The sequence below is a fragment of the Pieris napi genome, chromosome 7 (assembly GCF_905475465.1).
Source record: "Pieris napi chromosome 7, ilPieNapi1.2, whole genome shotgun sequence".
NCBI classification, from domain to species: Eukaryota; Metazoa; Arthropoda; class Insecta; order Lepidoptera; family Pieridae; genus Pieris; species Pieris napi.
Window position 1 is genome coordinate 5,025,511 of NC_062240.1, and position 18,178 is coordinate 5,043,688.

Consider the following 18,178-nt stretch of genomic DNA (forward strand, 5'->3'; position numbering starts at 1 on the left):
CAAGATTTCTGAAACTGTTTCATGATCATTTTTAAATCTAATAAGCAAGGTGATCAGCCTCCTGTGCCTGACACACGCCGTCGACTTTTTGGCTCTAAGGCAAGCCGATGTTTTCCTTCACAGTTCGAACGAATGTTAAAAGCACACATAGAAAGAAAGTCTATCGATGCACAGCCGGGGATCGAACCTACGACCTTAGGGATGAGGGTAGCATGCTGAAGCCTTTAGACCAACACTGCTCTATATAAAATCTAAATAATCTTGTAAATATGGACTTGCATGGTATTAAAAAGAAATAAAGTCTTTAATTTGTAGTATTATGTAAAACATAATAAAATGTTTTAATTATGCTATAAAGAAATTACGAAACTGCTAATTGTTATGTCAACATGTCTTCAAGTCACTTCAGAGTACGACTCTCATCCCTAAGGTTGTAGGTTCGAGTCCCAACTGTGTACCAATTAACTATTATCTGTTCACTCGCTCGTACGGTGAAGGAAAACATTTTGAGGAGACTTGAATGTTTAGACTCAAAAATTCGACTGCGTGCGTCTGGCAGAAGCCCGATCTCACGAAACAGATACAGATATCTGAGGCCCAGACCTAAAAGGCACTACTGGTTTTGGGTTTTTAAGTATACACGTATTATTAACTACGTACGACGATATAAATATGGGACAAAGCATTTGACACTGACTTCAACAAATAGTAATAAATAGCCTTCAACTTACTCTAAGTGCGAGATGGAGATGATCTCTAGTAAGCGAAGTAGCTCGATGCCAGCAAACGTAACTGAGCGCGTTCGACGTTGACACGTTCGTATTCATGTCCGTGTTCTCTGTGTGCGTATACGTAAAGGTTAATAATAATTTACATTTTTAATACAATTATATAAATGTGTCGTATATATTATGATAATATGAATTATATTATAATTCTTCATAAAATATGCTTTCTTCCTTTAGTAACCATATATTTTTTTCAAGTTATACCTAATTTATTTATATACAATCTTGTTTATGGTCTGAGAATAACAGAGGAGCTGTTCATAAAATCGTAATAACTCATAGACTAAAACATGTTATAACATAAAACCAGATGTTCTGTACAATATTACAACATTTTCTTGATTAGATTTTCTATTTTAATTATTAGTGAAATGATTACAGAAATGTCCACTCCATGATAAGCTATTAAAATATAGCCCACAGAGTTGATATTACGCTTTGAGCAAGCAAACTTTCAAGGTTTGACAAATCTATAAGTATAAATATACCTTTTATGTAGATACATATATATCAATATAAAATTCAAGCCATAAAATACCTGTGTCATTATCAATATGTGTGAGCTGCGTATCGACGAGTGTGCGTAAATCCTGCGCAGCCTCAATACTATCGGAAAGCGATTCCCACCAACCCGCGTATTCCACGTCATTGCTCATACTTATCAAAACTGTGGCCTCTTCGTCTGAAATATTTCAATCGATGATAAAAAAATTAAATTTATATTGTGGAAGTCGCATACAATTATCGATCCAAAATGGCTCCTTTATTGTATAGTTAATATAACTAACTTGACTTAAATTCAAATTAATTATTTGATAGTAATAGATATTGCAACAGTTTATTTAAGCTGCTGTTTTTATTGTTGCTTTGGTGAATCATTGAGATTCCTTTTATTACTTTTAGTTATCATAATTTATCTTAATTCGATTTGTTGAGTTATTATTTAATTGTTTCCCTGTTTGGAATCATTACTTAACGAATAAAAGTACGAATATTGCTACGACCAATCAGAGCAGAGCAAATACCTCGAGTGGGATCAAGGCGCCATATTGAATTGTCCAGTGCGTTCAGAGAACGTAGGATAATTGTGGTGATGAGACGTTGGACATAGACCTATGTGATTTGTGGTTGGGTAGATTGTGATTAAAAGTGACATCGGTGCCTTGAATGCGCTGCTCCTTATAATTGAAGCTAAAGTGTTATTTGAACTTTTAAAAGGAATCAATTTAACTTAATGTACGATAATTATTCGTTTAATTTGTGCTCGCACTTTACCCACACGACGCCCAGTAAACCCACTAATGACGATGTCCAGGAGTGATGATATTTCCCCGACAAATAATACAAATAGGTATAGAATTCATTACATTGAAATCAAGTCATTAGATGAGGGCTCCAAATTGTTGAAGTACCTATTAAAATTGCGTTAGCTTGCTGAACCGACTTACCAACTACGTTGATGGAATGCGGGAGATCGCTAGGTTCTAATCTCAGCCGCTGCAGAGGAAGCACACTATGCGCACGGAAGTGTCCACTTGAAGACTTTGATGCTATCAGAAGTACGTCGCTGAACTGAAAACATGGCTGTTATATAGCATTTCATGATACACTTTCAGAATTATGATACATGTTAAGGGAGAACTTTACTTGTAATAAAAAGGTAAAAACTATCCTTAAATAATAAAATCTATCATTTGTACGCAGAAGACGGAATATTCAATAAGTAATTCTAACAAAGCAAAAAAACAAATTCTGTATTTTTGTAAAAAGATACTTTTGATTAGTTTTCGGCAATATCGACAAGTATGTATATTTTTAGAAACAAAAGGCGTAAAGACGTTTTTTTTTTAATTAATTTTGCTTGAACTAACCATAATTGTACTCACCAAAAACAGCATTCGTTGTTGAAGACCTTTCGACGAATGCTTGTAGACGCATCCGAGTCGAACAAACTCGCGCTCCGCAACAAGTAGCTTGTCATATCCTGTAAAAAAAATATGACTATATGTCGAAATTGAATTCATAATTTTCGTATCTCTTTATCTGTTATTTTAAGGACCGTATTTTAGAACGTCACTCAGACTTAAATCCCAAGTCTGAGTGACGTTTCAAGAGCCGTCAAACCATTTCTGTATGAAGTTTGACATATTAGACAGCGCTAAACTCTAAAGACGAGATTGTGGCTTGAGATGTCTTAGACATCAAATTATTTATTTTTTATGCAAATTGCGCCATCTATACTTAGCATTAACGACATGTTTTCATCTATTATAAAATCCCAAGAAACAGTACTGGCAATATTGAATTCTGGAATAAGATCGTTAAGAGTTATGGAGCCCTACCAACAATATCCCTCTGCAGCTGACAAAGCGTGGCGTGGTTTTCGACGTGTCTCAGCTGGGTGAGTGCAAGACTCGCAGCTTTGCTTGCCAACTCGTGCGCAGACAGGGCTTGCTGCCCGCACGTTGCTGACCATAGTTCTGTCAAATTTCATAAGAACATATCACAATATTATCGAACACGTTTTACAGGAAGAAATTATCTATATTTATAAACACAATATGTTTGACTTTACATATTTCTATTAAATACATTTTTTTTAAATGTTACAATAAAGTATTTTTATCGATGTTTTAGAACTGAAATTTAAATAAAACTCCTCAATTAGATAAATAATGTTCACACTGATTGAGTCTGACATAGTCCGTTCTAGAACGTCAATCAATCTTAAATCTAGTTTCGAGGGCTGTCAAAACATTTCTGTATAAAGTTTGATATATATGACAGCGCTCAAGACGAGATTGTGACTTGATATACTAATTAGAATATGTACCTTACTTATTATTTAGTCAAAAACCACTTATTGGGGGCCTCATAGCCTAGCCGTCTTATTAAGTGGCAGCTAGGTAAGGGGTACCGGGTTCGATTCCCGGTTCGAGGGCAAGTTTTAATTTAATTTAAATTTGTTCTCGGCCTTTGGGAGGGTTGTGCGGTACCGGGCGAGTGCCTAAACCGTACATGGAGGACATGGTCGAATTTCTAAGGTAAAAAGCACGAATGATAAGAATCCCATACTTGACGCTGGCTAATGCACAAATCGTGCCAGAGCCATAAAAAAAAAAGTTTGATACATTTGACCGCGCTCAAGACGAGATTGTGACTTGATATAATTAGAATATGTACCTTACTTATCATTTATTCATAAAACACTTATTATTCAACATATAACTACTATAAATATGTCATACCATGTGTCAACGTGCAATAATGCAGCAGTCTGTGCAAGGGGCGGAGCAGGAGACAGGCAAGAGGCAGCGGTGATGAGAGGTCGAAGGCGGTTGCTTCACGAGACGCCGCTCCTCCGCGACGTCTAGCACTTTCGACTAACGCCACTAAAGTGCCCGCTTGCTCCGTATACTCTGCGTACGCCTGACGAATTGTACGTTATTATTATGTATACCCAAATTAATGTATTGAAATTATATAAAGATGTATATAATTTGGTGTTGAAAAACTTAAAATAATTTATTAATTATATCTAAGACAAAAAACGACTAGAAGCTTTTATATGTTTTATTATGTAAATTAAAAAAATATAATTATTTAAATTAAAACTATATACAATGTATAAAACTACTCACATCATAGGTATTAGACAAGTAGTCAAAGAGTAAATCTGCAATTTTTCTATACTCCGGTTCTTCGACATCTGGAAAACAAACTAAAATTAGAAATATCTTGTTGTCTTAACTATTACCAGTTTAGATTAAATCCTACCGGATTAGAAAAATATCGGTAAAAATTTTCATATTTTATTTATATATTTACAAAAATCTTTTATATTTTCATCTTGCAGGATTTTCCACTCTCTTGCTGTACCTCAATTGAGAAAAAAGTCTCTAATACTCTTGGGAGACCTGATATCAAACCTGTTTTCAGTATAAGCTAAGGGACATGATAACTAAAAGAAAAATCATTAAAGCTTACCATGCCTGTTATTTGAGGTGACCAGAGCCCTATCGAGTCTCGCCAGTAGAGCACCCGCGGGCAAAGCAAGAGGCTCCAGGGCAAGACAGGCCTTCGCTAGGGCCGCTGCCTCAGCACCCGATGATGCCGTGCGACCAATAGACCCTACGCGTTTTGACCATGTCTGAAAAGTATTTCTGAACATATAAAAGATATACGGATATACGATTTTTGGTTTAGTGATTACCGAAAATGAAGTTTATCGGGATTCTTAAAATTGCAGAGGACTTAAAGCCCATCAAAATATAATAAATGTAAAGCATATACAACTTTGCAACGTTTAATCTACTCGAGACCTGAAGGTAGTATAAGTATTACTTTCGTGTGTCAGAAATGTTAATGGAGTAGAATAAATAGCCGCCATTGATTTAATGTTTTAACGATTACAATATATATATATTATATATATAAAGAGTTAAGAGAAAGGATATAAAACAATAAGTCACAAAGCACATTGGCGCATGAAGTTTTTACTGGTAACTGGTACCTGCGTGCACGCCCACATACGCGCGGAACGAACGCATTTTTTGTGGTTGCGTGCGATTGTCGATAAAGTTACAAATAAAATAAAATTTGAAATGTAAATATAATGTAAAATCTATAAATAGTATGTATACGCTAACGGTTTTTGAGATACCGGTCATTTTCAATTACGTCGTGATCGTCAAAACTTTTATTTAGATTCACATGCATAAAATAGAATTACAATGTGCAACCAAAAGTACTTAACTACTACGACACTTACAACAGTAAGAAGCTCCAAGTCCCGCTTGTAGGTGCGCTCCGTCATCAGTAGTTCCTTGGCGACGTAGTACGTGACGTCACCGGCCTTACGCTTACAGGTCATATCACCTAGCGTCATACGCGACGATAAGCTGGAAAAGACAGTAAAACATTGCATAAGAACAATTTTAATTCAAAATCTGTTAAGAAAACGATTGAAGGATTTTTTTGTCTAAAAAATGAAGATATTCCAAATTAAAGAAATAAAAACTTACCTATTATTATTCCGCCTACTCAGCGTGTCGCCCGCGTCGCTCTCGCCTCCACTCAACACGTCCATACTCGTGGACTCCGAAACTACGTTGACTGAAATAAGATTTACTGTAGCTAAGAATATTTTCCCTTTATGGACCATAATATTACGTACAAATTAATTAATTCCTTTGTGAATTATGGTGAATATTTTAGTCTTCGAGAAAGATTTATTGATATTATTTATTAAAATAATAAAGATAAAATATGTTTATTATGGAACAGGTAAGATACAGGTATCACTTATTCCACTTAATTTAACTTAACACTTAGTTAACTTAAAGTAACATTAGTATCAAGATTTGCTTTTTATGTGTGTGATTGTTTATTATTTGCTTAAAACTAGAGTTAGAATTTAGACTTACCATGTACGTTCCCATTGATTGCGTCAACAACGTCTTTGTGGTTAATAATATCGCTATCTCTGTCATTCTCATTGTTATTGTTTTGTCTCCCTCTAGCCACGCCGCCATTTAACGTCCGCCTCTCTAGTGGCGTGGACGCATGTAACGGAGGTCCAGAGGGAATTAAATCCGCGCTTGGTGACATACAAAGACTGGCCGATGATATCGTATGGTCCTCTGGCGATAGTTCGTCTGTATATAAATGAAAATATTCATTATTTAATAGTCGAGAATCATGCGGTATGAATTATAAATTTAATTTAAAAAATATTCTAAAGTTTTAGTATAGGTACAAACGAAATATAAAATTTCTTGAAGTAATAATCAAACTAGGCGTATATGGTTTGCAATGCATAGGAAGGTCATATATTAATTTGAAAAATAAATGAGTTATTGTAATATATGAACTACCTATTAATGCTTTAAAGTTTGTATTTTAAATCAAATTTTTATGGCATGCAAAAAAAATAGGTCTCTGTAAGGAAAAAATATATTAAAATCATAAAATTATATCATGCATTAAACCTGTAAAAACAAAATATAAAATAACAAAATCCTGAAAATAGTTATTACATAATGCAAAAGAATACACCTACGAAATGTACAATTGACTTACATAACATCCCAGCGGCATATTTCGAGGTATTGTAATTGTGTAATTGAAAAGACGATTCATTAAATTTTAATTTATTGTTTAACTATCCCCGACCCTGAGGGTAGTGTATTGCAGGGGTACCGTACACTTACATATAAATTCAAAATAACCGAAATATAACTATACAATATCATACCGATCCCTCAAAAAACGATAAACTAATGAATAAAATATTAACATTACAGTCTATACGGATTGTACAATCTCCATCGAAAAGTCGAAATACTTAATACTATTCGATTTATTGATGAAAGTTATTGCACTAGCTACCATCTTCACTGGCATGACTCGCGCGCCGCATACTTTTACTTTTCATATATAATAAATCACAAACTATTATAAAAGTATCTTCGCTCAAATCAACTTCAAATAAGACTTGAAACATGTATTAAGAAAAGATATTATAACAAATTAAATATTTTTGTGTTAATAAACTTTCTACACACATTCCATAACATTCTCTTAAAGTCTAACAGTATACCCTTATATAACACCAGTAATGTATGAATCAATGTGATAGTAGTGCGGCGCGCTCTAATCCTAAAAATTGCTTCAGACACTTAACGACTTATAATTGAACACTACACGGTCAATGTGAGCCACAACATACACTTCTGTGCAAAAGTAACTTAGGGAGCGTTCAAGTATACGTAACGTAATTTCGGGGGGGGGGGGGGGGGTTCTTTTGTAAAACGTTACGATGCGGGGCGGGGATTAAATTACGCGTAATTGTTAATATTTTTTTCGACTTACACCACATAATAACTAAAGAGTCACTAGGTGGTCACGAATTGTTTTACTATACTTGGGTACTGAAAAACTTTACGGCGAGTAACATGGGGGGGGGGGTCAATAATCTCCAAAAATTGCGTTACGTAATACGTGAATGCTCCATTATAAAAAAAGTGCCAATTTATTCAATTACAGGAATTATGAAACAAGTCTGAAAAAGCCCACAATTAACCGCGAGTTTAAAGATCACAAGAATTAACATTATTAAATAATAGAAAATGTATCTACTATAACCACATCACATTTCCAATTTCTAATTCATAACAATTTGTACCTGAGGCGAGTTTAAGGCCACAGAACGTCAAAAATATTCATATAATATATCAGTATCAGCTTTTGCCACGCAAAAAATACGAAAACAAATTATAATACAGTTGAGACAGCTTATTCTGGGTATATCTATATATATAATAAAACTAAGTCGATAAAATGTGCGTGCCGATAAAACTTAAAAAGGAGTCCCGACACGATAAAGGGACTTATGTGGTGTGATAGCCCTTTATCCCCCCTCGAACAAGAAAGTTCCCGTTTTAATCTAAAGGGCATGTTTTTAAAGATATAAGGGACTTTCCGACCCTTCAACTTTGAAATTAAGTGCAGTGGCGCCATCTGTTATCGAATATTTGAACTTCATTCAGGACTTTTATTTGACTTATATTTTGGAGTTAAAGCGACATAATTTTAGTTATCCAAATTAGTTCTCAAAACATTAAAAAATTTAGGTTTTTAAATTTCGCGCTTTTACTACAAATGCTACCGCTATAGAACCTTTTATTATGGCGGACGATAATGACCAGAATACTCTAGAAGGTGTGTTCAACTACCATTGAATATAGCCGAACAACAATTCCCGGTATGTAAAATTTCAGCAAAATCTGGACGTGGTCAAATTCTAAAACAAGCTAAAATTATCATCTGGGATGAATGCACCATGGCCCATAAAAAAATTATAGAAGCTATGGACAGAACATTACAAGAATTGCGAAAAAACTCTGAAATAATGGGAGGAGCTCTACTCATACTCTCAGGAGATTTTCGACAAACACTTCCAGTTATTCCCAAGTCAACATCAGCAGACGAGATCAATGCATGCTTGAAAAAATCACATCTCTGGCCACAAGTACAAATACTGCAATTAACAAAAAACATGAGAGTTGAATTATCAAGAGATGAAACAACAGCACAATTTGCTAAAATACTTTTACAAATCGGCGAAGGTACATATCCTACTGACCAAACGACCGGCCTCATTGAACTTTATAGTGATTTCTGTAATATAGCCACTACTGAAGACGAACTAATCGACAAAATTTATCCAAATATTATTCAGAACTATACTAATGCAGAGTGGTTATTTCAAAGAGCAATTTTGGCCACTAAAAATAATATTGTTGACGATATCAATTTTAATATTCTAAAGAAAATACCTGGTGAAGAGAAAATATATAAATCGATCGACACGATGGTATCCATTGAAGAAAGTGTCAACTTCCCCACTGAATTTCTAAACTCTTTACAAGTACCAGGAATGCCATTACACTGCCTTCGTCTGAAAATTGGAACTCCAATCATACTACTCAGAAATCTCAACTCCCGAAAATTATGTAATGGAACTAGAATGATCGTAAAACAGCTATCGAATAATATCATTGAAGCTGAACTTATTTCTGGAAAGACCAAAGGACAGACAGTATTTATACCTAGAATACCTCTGATCTCTTCGGAATTGCCATTTCAATTTAAAAGACTGCAGTTTCCAATAAAATTAGCCTTTAGTTTTACAATTAACAAAGCGCAAGGACAAACTTTAAAATATTGTGGCATTAACCTCAAAGAATCCTGCTTCTCTCACGGTCAGCTATATGTAGCTTGCTCAAGAGTAGGAAATCCGAAAAATTTATGTATATATACTCCGGACAATAAAATGAAAAATGTTGTTTATAAACAAGTATTGTAAATAATAAGAAAACGTTTTCAATAACCTTTTTTTTACTTTTTACGTCATAGTTTATTTTTTTATTTCGACTCTACCACGTCATCTCATATCAACTCCCGGGCGAAGCCGGGTTTTTTAGCTAGTAATAACTTAATTCTAACTTAAACTGTTTAACCCAAAACTCGTCTCAGAAAAAACATATATCTAAAAGAAAAAACTTACATTAAAACGTACATCCTCTAGTTTCGATAGCATACAGCACACCATGCCAACCTAAATTGCCTTCGTCTAACTACAATTTTCACGTCTATAAGGTACACAATAGCCTGAGGATTAATTTATAGGGATATATTATTCATGGCATGGCATAGCGTGCAAACACTTTGTAGCGGTATTATTTTAGAATTCGTTGCATTCCACGACTTCAAAGTCGTGCAACGTTAAAGTGTTTGTTTGGTCTTATATAGTATAAAGAATAAACGTTCATACTTTGTTCTACTTAAGACACAAAATGTTTTACCAGAAGCGCTACAACCTTTTAAGACTGCCGGTTTCCAATGTTTTCCTTCACCGTACGAGCGAGTGTTAAATACGCACATAGACAAAGTCCATAGGTGCACAGCCGGGGATCGAACCTACGACCTCAGGGGTGACATTCTAAGTACATATAGCAACAAATATATCTTACCGTGTGTTTAAAATAGCATCGTAAATGTAATGGAAGCATTTAGCATAACCTGTTTCGAAAACATTTGAATCGAGAACAAGTCTTTAATATAGTACTTTTACGTTAAATAAAATCCAATCAAAATGAGAAGACAAAATAATACTGCTACAAGGCGTGACGGTAACTGTAGTCTTTTAAATACAGAAGGGATTTGTAAACATCACATACGATTCAAAAAACAATAATCTCGCCCTTATTATAAAGCGTTTGTTATCAGTTCCATATGTTATTATAGGATAATTGTATGGATTGATTCTAACACTGTTCTCATTTGTCGGAGACAATATGTAAACTTTAAATGTTGTTTCTAGTTAACATAAACAATAGCACAAAACAGATTCAATTTGAAGAGCGATTTTTGAAAAAAAGAATGAAAATATTGAGATGCTATTATAGAAACACTGGCAATTTTAATCGAATGTATTCGATATTCAAGAACATAGGCTACATTAACTCGTATAATAAAATTAATTTTATCGACAAATAATTTTTCATATTTTTGTATAGTTCATGATAAGGTATAGAATAAGATGCAAAATACTTAGGCTTTCAAAGTACACATTGTCTCAACAAATGCGATTAACAGCGGCTACAACTATACGATTAATTGTTTATAATGCATTACGACTTCTCTAATTGTTAATATTACCTATATACTTTATTAGTAAATGGGAGGGGCAGCGTGAATTTCCTAATAAAATTCTTAAACTATATTAACTTTCTTAATGTTACTTTCGTTAAATTTTAATGACTGGTGAAGCGCAAATTTACTGCGTAATCGCTTCATTTGTGATTGTTTTTCCCCATACAAACAATGAAATAACGCGCTTGGGCGCTTGTGCTATATTCATTCAAGTCGCGCATATGTTTGACGCGATCACGTGATCTTAATTAAACGTCATAGTTGAAAAAAAATACACAATAATTACACCACATTATAAAAAGAAATCGTTAAACTATATCTAAATCATATAATCGTTATACGAAATAATTTTTAATATGACTAGATTAAACATAACCTCTACATAAATGTATACTATTACAATAAAATCGCGTTCTGATAACATCGAAATAATATAATATGTTTATAGTTCGATGATTATAGTGAGCCCAATGTAAGTTTACATTGAATTAAACAATACACGTTAGTCCAAAACCTTTGATTGTTCGATTAACGGTAAACGTTTCTTTATCGTCAGACATTGGATGTCGCACTAACAAACGACATAAGAACAGCCTTGCGATTCTGTAACTCACTTTTCGAACTCACAAATCGGTTTTCGCATCGGCGGTCGCTCTCAAATCAGTCGTGAAGCAGCCATTTTATGATTTGGCATTCTGATAAACAATAAACTACAAACTCCCCGCTGTGAAAACCGCTGTGTGAGTTCGAAAAGTGAGTTACAGAATCGCAGGGCAGCTGTAAGACTGAAGGTACCTAACGAGACGATACAATTATTAAACTTCCACCAAGCCCACTTAGATTACTTATTTTTTATAGTTTTAAGTTCAGTTATATAGCGAATATTTGAGCAGACATTGGCACATCGTTCATCTATCATATAAATTATTATTAAGGGTATTGCTGTAGATATTGTGCTGTTTTCATAATTATCAAAATGATTTGAGCGCTATAATTACGAAACAGAAACTGTGCGCCTTAACCAAATTGAATCACAGCCTCGAACTCTAAGTATTAGGTTAAAATAATATCAAGTCGGAATAACTCGCGCAATATTTGGCACTATATATTAGTCTTATGCCATAGGTACGTACCGATATTACTGGAAAAGTATAAAAATCAATTGGCACAATATAATACTGTTTTTCCCACAATACATTCATTACACGATCGCTTCAAATACACCTACCACTAAAATTATTAAGCTAGGTCAAGGTACCGTAAATTAGTTCATGCATCGATTTACTCGGGATTAACGCTAATATTTAATAAATATCAAAGTCACAATGTAAATGGTAAATATTAATAACAAGTGAAGTAGAATTGAATTACTAAAAGTAAAGGTTTATACAAGGCCGAAGTACCGAATAATGGATTTACACTCAATAGGGAGTCTAAAGACGTGTCTAATCGCGCTCATCGTCCGAGCAAAGAGGAGGCGGTAAAGTAGATACATCGAATTTCTGCTCGGGGCTGTCGCTAGAAGCCTGCGAGTCCACGTAGTGACTGGAATAGAACCGTTCTACGTTGTTCAAGCTAAAGCGTTGGTCAAGATCTCTAGTAAAGCGCTGTTGACTAACTTCACTGTCATGCTCAAATTGCGGATAGCATTCTTGCGTTTGAAACATGTCGTCCTCCCCATACCGATCTGGGTAGGGACTGCCTCTATATGCCTCGAATTCATCTTTATCGTGAGGTAGGTCCGAATCTGAGTAAGCGACAGATTCGCCGCGCTCCAATAAGTAGCTAGTAGATTTAGACATCTTTGGAGCCCGTTTAATAGTATCTACAGGATATGCGTAATCATCAGAATCGTCCCTATCACTTTGTTCTTCATAATATTTAGACCTCATCTGGTGCTGGCCAGAAGACTCACCGAGAGATTTATCCTCAGATCGATACCCACCAGCTGACTTTACCCTTTTTAATGAGGATTGACGGCTGCTCTTATTAGAGTATGAAGCCCTGGGAGGACTATCCTCAGGTACAAACGGTGGCTCTTGAGAATCGAGATACGGGTGACGTAGCCGTCCCAATCTATCGAACCTTGGGAAACCCATTTCATCTTCGTCAGCAGAAGAACCAAAACCTTGAAACTGTACTGGCGCGATTGGAATAGGAAAGTTTTGCTGATCATATGAGACATTTTTATAAATAGTATACTCATGTTGATCTTCATCTTCGGAGTAGCTTACTTCTTGAATGTCATAATTTTGAGAATCCGCTTTTGACAGCTCCGAGGAACCAGATTCGACTTCTGGGACATAACTGTCTGAGCACTCGGAGCTCTCCATCCTTCGTAATGTGTCTTCAACGACTAAATATGTACCCTTTAGTTTATCACTTTCAGAGGAACATGGACTTTTAGTTGAATCTTCTTCCAAAACATCTTGTATTTTTTCCTGCCTCCTACGCGTACTAGTAACTTGCTTCTTTCGCCTAAAGGTCTTCATTCGCTCGCGGGGATCCCGAATAACATCTAAAGAACTATCAGTATCATTCCCACTCGGAGGACTTTTTAAAGAAATATTTCTTACAAGCAAAGACTTTTTAACTGGCGCTTTGATTGGTTGAATTGGTGGAGATTCTGAACTAAGGCTACTCGAATAGTAAGGAGAACATCTTGACAATGGAGTTTTTCCAGATCGTTCAATAGACTTCTTCTCTTGAAAGTCTCTATGTATGGGTGGCAATTCTGGAACTGCTATAACTGGCAAATCTGCAGTCCCAAGGTAATGTTCATGAAAAGACCAACTTTTAGGTTTACTACGATATTGTTGAGAAGTTTTGTATTCCTTTATTTGATTTTTCGATAGTGTTTTATCGTCGTAACTGGCATGTTTAGACAGAGGTTTATAATCAGATCGGATGAATTGACCACTTGTTTCTTCCCGAATTATATTCGAGAACTCTTGACTTTGATATCGTTCAGTATGTTTATCTTCTTGGCTATACAATTGCGAAGGCATATCTATGTCAATTTCAGATTGCTGACCATAATACGGCTTAAAATCACTATCTTCACTTTGACATCTAAGCGTGGGCTTTATAAATCTATTAGTTTGTTCTTCATAGCTAAGGCTTTTGGGAGGAGCTTTAAGGAATCGCGTTTGAGATAGGTCATAAGAAGAGGGATAGCCTTTTAATCTTTGGTCAAATTTAAATATTCCATTTGTGTGCTTTTGGAGGCTACTTAAAGAGCTAGAGCTGGATTTGTCAGATTTGTCACTATAACTAACAGACGAAAATTTCTCAGGTTTTGCGGAACTAGTTGCTAATCTGTCCATAGAGTGCTGCGATATTTCCTCAACATTCACGTCACCTTCTTTTATTGGGGATTGCTTATCATCGTCTTCTATTTCGAACTCAAAATCCTCCTCAATGCTGGGTTCCTTAATAATAATAGATTCGTGTTTAATATAATCAGATGTTTCTAGACCAGGCTGATCTTCCATAGCTGTAGCAACAAGCGTATGACTTGTACTTGCTGACCAATCCGATATAGACTGAGCAAGAGTTAATGTACTATCGCTTTTAGTACCTGAACTATCCATGCACTTTTTTGAAATCGTAGTTTCAGAACTACATAGTTTATCATATTTGATATTATTCTCAGAACTCTTTTCTAGGCTGCTACTTTTAGAGCTGATTTCAGTTTGTGATCCAATTTTCGGCTGTTGGTCAAGTTTTTTACTAGCATGCGAAGATGGAAAAGATTTCGGAGTAGTATTGTCCGATTTTTCACTCTTCGGTATCGATACAGCTGAAATACTCTCAGACGCAGAGAGGTTCGCATATTGCCGCACAGTGTTTGTGCCGGTAGACCATTCTGAAATACTTAAACAAATTGAAGTGTCTTCAGAATGCGAGCTATGCGTACATTTCTTTTGAGGGAGCCCGATTTTAACAGTACCATCCAAATCAGTACCAAAAGAGCTCGTCTCCTCTTCAGAATGACTGCTGTGGCTACAACGTTTACAAGTTCCTGTACCACTAATACTAAGTTTAGCAAGTGCACGAACAGTTTCATCAGCATTAGTTAGTGACAATAAGTCATCTATTGAAGTGTCTGAATTGTTCGATCCACAAGATACTTTGTGTCCACTAAATTGCGAAAATCCTTTATCGAAATCTGGTGATAGACTTTTACTATCTGCTCCAAAAACATCATCAGTGTAAGCATGATCATCATCATAGACCGGACTATGATTAGTTGGCGATTTTTGAGGTTGGTTAATAATAACTTTATCTTCAATGTTACTTTTGTTATTGAACGATTTAGGATCTGCAGTAGTACAACAGGATCCTACGTCTCCCATAAAACATGAAGCTTTCGTTATAGTTGAACTTAAACAGGATTTATCATAACTAGGAATAGTTCCTTTATTAACAGATATCACTTCAACTTGTTTGTCAAGAGGTTCAACCATGTAGCCAGATTTATCGTAAGGAATAATTTGGGGTTTTTTCGGATCATCAGATATTGGCTCGGGAGATTTTTCGGACTTTGATTCTTGAACATCCCTTTCTAGTTCTTCGTCGTTATTCAGAGTGTCACTATCATCATCCGAACCTAAATGTGTTTTCGAACTCTCTGACTGAATAGTTACTTTAGTGGCTTGTTCTGGTTCATTACTCATATAGTAAACCTGTACTTTATCAACAATGGGAGTTCTTAAGACTCCCTCACTGGAGGGAAGTGAAGGTACTTCATCCATATCGCTAGATTTTTGACGAGACACTTCTGATGACTCATTTCTTTTTGGAACTTGAGGTGGTAATTCCGGTAAAGGCCAATCTTCTGACTCCTGACTTTCACTGGCTGATGACTGTTTAGACGGCAGAAAGAGGCTTGAAGCTCCTTTTACGTTTCCATCGCCTGATTTTGCTTGTAAGTATGACTCATCACCCTTTCTAATCTTCTTATCGGGGTCTTTCTTTGATTCTGAATACATTTCACTTATTTTTGTTTGGTCGATAGGAATATCTGGCATCTCTGCCGAAGTCCTTCTATCAGTATCAGATATATATGCAACATTTGCATTACTTGGAGGGTCAGAACTGAGACTAGCTTGGTGGTCACTTGAATTCAGCGATTCTTCATTAATACTCTCTGATCTCGAACATGCTTTTGTAGAATCTTCATCAGCGCTGGTTTTTTCCGATGCTGTGCTACGTTCTGATATACGAGACAAAGTCCGTCCAAAATTCTGACCATAACCTATAACGACATCTGAAGCAGTTGAAGAAGTTGCTGGATAAAGAAAATTAACAGGGAAATCATTAAGATCATCTGTAAACTCTGCATCTGTAGAGTCTTTTGAAGTATTCGCTGAAAGTGGTGGATTCTTTGAAAATGACTGGAAATCATCAAGCATTCTTTGATTTCCATAGTCAAAAACGTCTTTGGTAATATTCAGACTTTCATAGCCTTCATGATCTTGTGGAATCCAAGCTTCTTCAATACTGGTACTATTTTCACTTCCAGAAGCACCGAAGAACGGCCGCCATGTTGGTTTTAATTCTTCACCTCGCCGATAAGCTTCTCCCAATGAACCTGATGTTGATTCAGTTGTTTCAAATGATCCTCGAGATTCAACGCTAAGTGAACCCCTAGAATCCATACTCGATTTAGAAGAACTCTTTTGCTCGTCAAGACGACACTTACGACGTGACGATGAATCATCAACACTAAGGGATCCTTTAGATGGGGTTGTTGTCGTATCTATACTAGACTTGGAAGAACTTTTTTGATCGGTATCTTTTAATGCCCTCTTTTTCATTAGTTCACGCTCAAAGGATGATGTTATAACATTTCCATCGTCATCAAAATCTATTGTGGTATTTTGATCTTCTTGGGAAATAGTAATAGCAATTTTTGTTTTCTTTACAGTTCTTTCTAATTCCTTTTTTATTTCAGAGTCTTTGGATGTAGCAGATTGACTAGATTCGGATTCTTCAATTACACATTTACCAATTTTATCCAAAGCACTTTTTCTAACACTTGGTCGTGTCAATTGTTCAACTGTTTTATCTAAACTCTCAGAACTTGATTCAGAGTCTGAAGGTCCTTTTTGAGAATCAACCGGTCCTTGTTTCTCTAAGGTGGGGGTCGGTGACTTTCTAGTTCCGAATTTTAAAGGACTGCGAGGACTTTCAATTCTTACCAATTCTGGTATTGGTGATGGCGACTTAGAGTTTGACTTAGAATGTTCGCTAGAAAATGTATGTTGAGACAACAAGTGCTCTTCACCATATTCCATAGCTTGTTTAAGTTCTTCTAAGCACTCACGGTCTTTCTTATTTAATTTTTCAATATCTTGTGATATACCTAACGGCCGTGCTATCGAACAACTCACACTCGATTCATCATCAATTGAACTACCTTTAATATTTGAACTAGATGGACTCAAATCTTTTTCTATACTAGTCCACGATGTTGACTCAGAACTTCGGGATCGTTCCGCGCTTAACTTTAACAATTCACTTCGTTTAGATTTGGCAGTTAATAAAGATCTTTGTTCATTTTTCTGCTCAGTAGGCGATACATCATTTGTGCTACCAGAACTACCTGTTTGTTCACCGGATTCCGATTTATGTACAGATTTCGATGTACTAGAATCTATGAACGGAATATTTTCAACAGTAGGACTATTTTCCTGGGGTGGAGTAACAATTATTTTATTTTTGTTTTTGAATTTAAGTGATAAGTCATCTCTACTGGACCGCAGTTTTGATTTAAGCAACCGTTCTGTGTCATTATCTGGAATTTGGGACATAGTTTCATGTTTTAAAAATTCAATCAAGCTCGCAGATGATTCCTCAAAAGTACTTTGAGGTTCTAAGCCTTTCTTACTTATGTCTGACAATGGCACATCGGTCTCAGTAGTGTAATCGTCATAGTCAACAGTCATCCACGAGCCCGTATCATCACTTCTTCCACGGTACAGTTTGGATTTCTTGTCTTTTATTGTTTGATCTTGATCCGAAGAACTATCTGCATCGATATAAGGAAGCGATAAACCTAACATATTACTTTCATCTGACATTTTTAGTTCACTCACTTCAGTTAATGACTCTTCTTCGCTAGTCAGACGTGTAATTTCAGGTTTATTTTCCGAAACTAAGGTATA

At 35.6% G+C, this 18,178-nt stretch overlaps 1 protein-coding gene across 5 annotated transcripts in view; it reads right to left on the minus strand.

The window, feature by feature from the left end:
* LOC125050831 (FERM, ARHGEF and pleckstrin domain-containing protein 1) overlaps nucleotides 1-18,178 on the minus strand; it is a 71,512-nt gene that overhangs the window by 2,703 nt on the left and 50,631 nt on the right. For 3 of the 5 annotated variants that reach the window (XM_047650870.1, XM_047650871.1, XM_047650869.1), the window contains 11 exons: nucleotides 6,215-6,445; nucleotides 5,813-5,903; nucleotides 5,560-5,689; nucleotides 4,776-4,938; nucleotides 4,430-4,497; nucleotides 4,037-4,217; nucleotides 3,131-3,268; nucleotides 2,675-2,772; nucleotides 2,237-2,360; nucleotides 1,327-1,470; nucleotides 732-838 (listed from right to left, as the gene is read on the minus strand). In XM_047650870.1, the coding sequence (XP_047506826.1) occupies nucleotides 732-838; nucleotides 1,327-1,470; nucleotides 2,237-2,360; nucleotides 2,675-2,772; nucleotides 3,131-3,268; nucleotides 4,037-4,217; nucleotides 4,430-4,497; nucleotides 4,776-4,938; nucleotides 5,560-5,689; nucleotides 5,813-5,903; nucleotides 6,215-6,445 (1,475 nt within the window). Of the gene's footprint in view, nucleotides 1-731; nucleotides 839-1,326; nucleotides 1,471-2,236; nucleotides 2,361-2,674; nucleotides 2,773-3,130; nucleotides 3,269-4,036; nucleotides 4,218-4,429; nucleotides 4,498-4,775; nucleotides 4,939-5,559; nucleotides 5,690-5,812; nucleotides 5,904-6,214; nucleotides 6,446-18,178 lie in introns of those variants that run through there. The other 2 variants (XR_007117210.1, XR_007117209.1) reach the window with 1 other exon arrangement.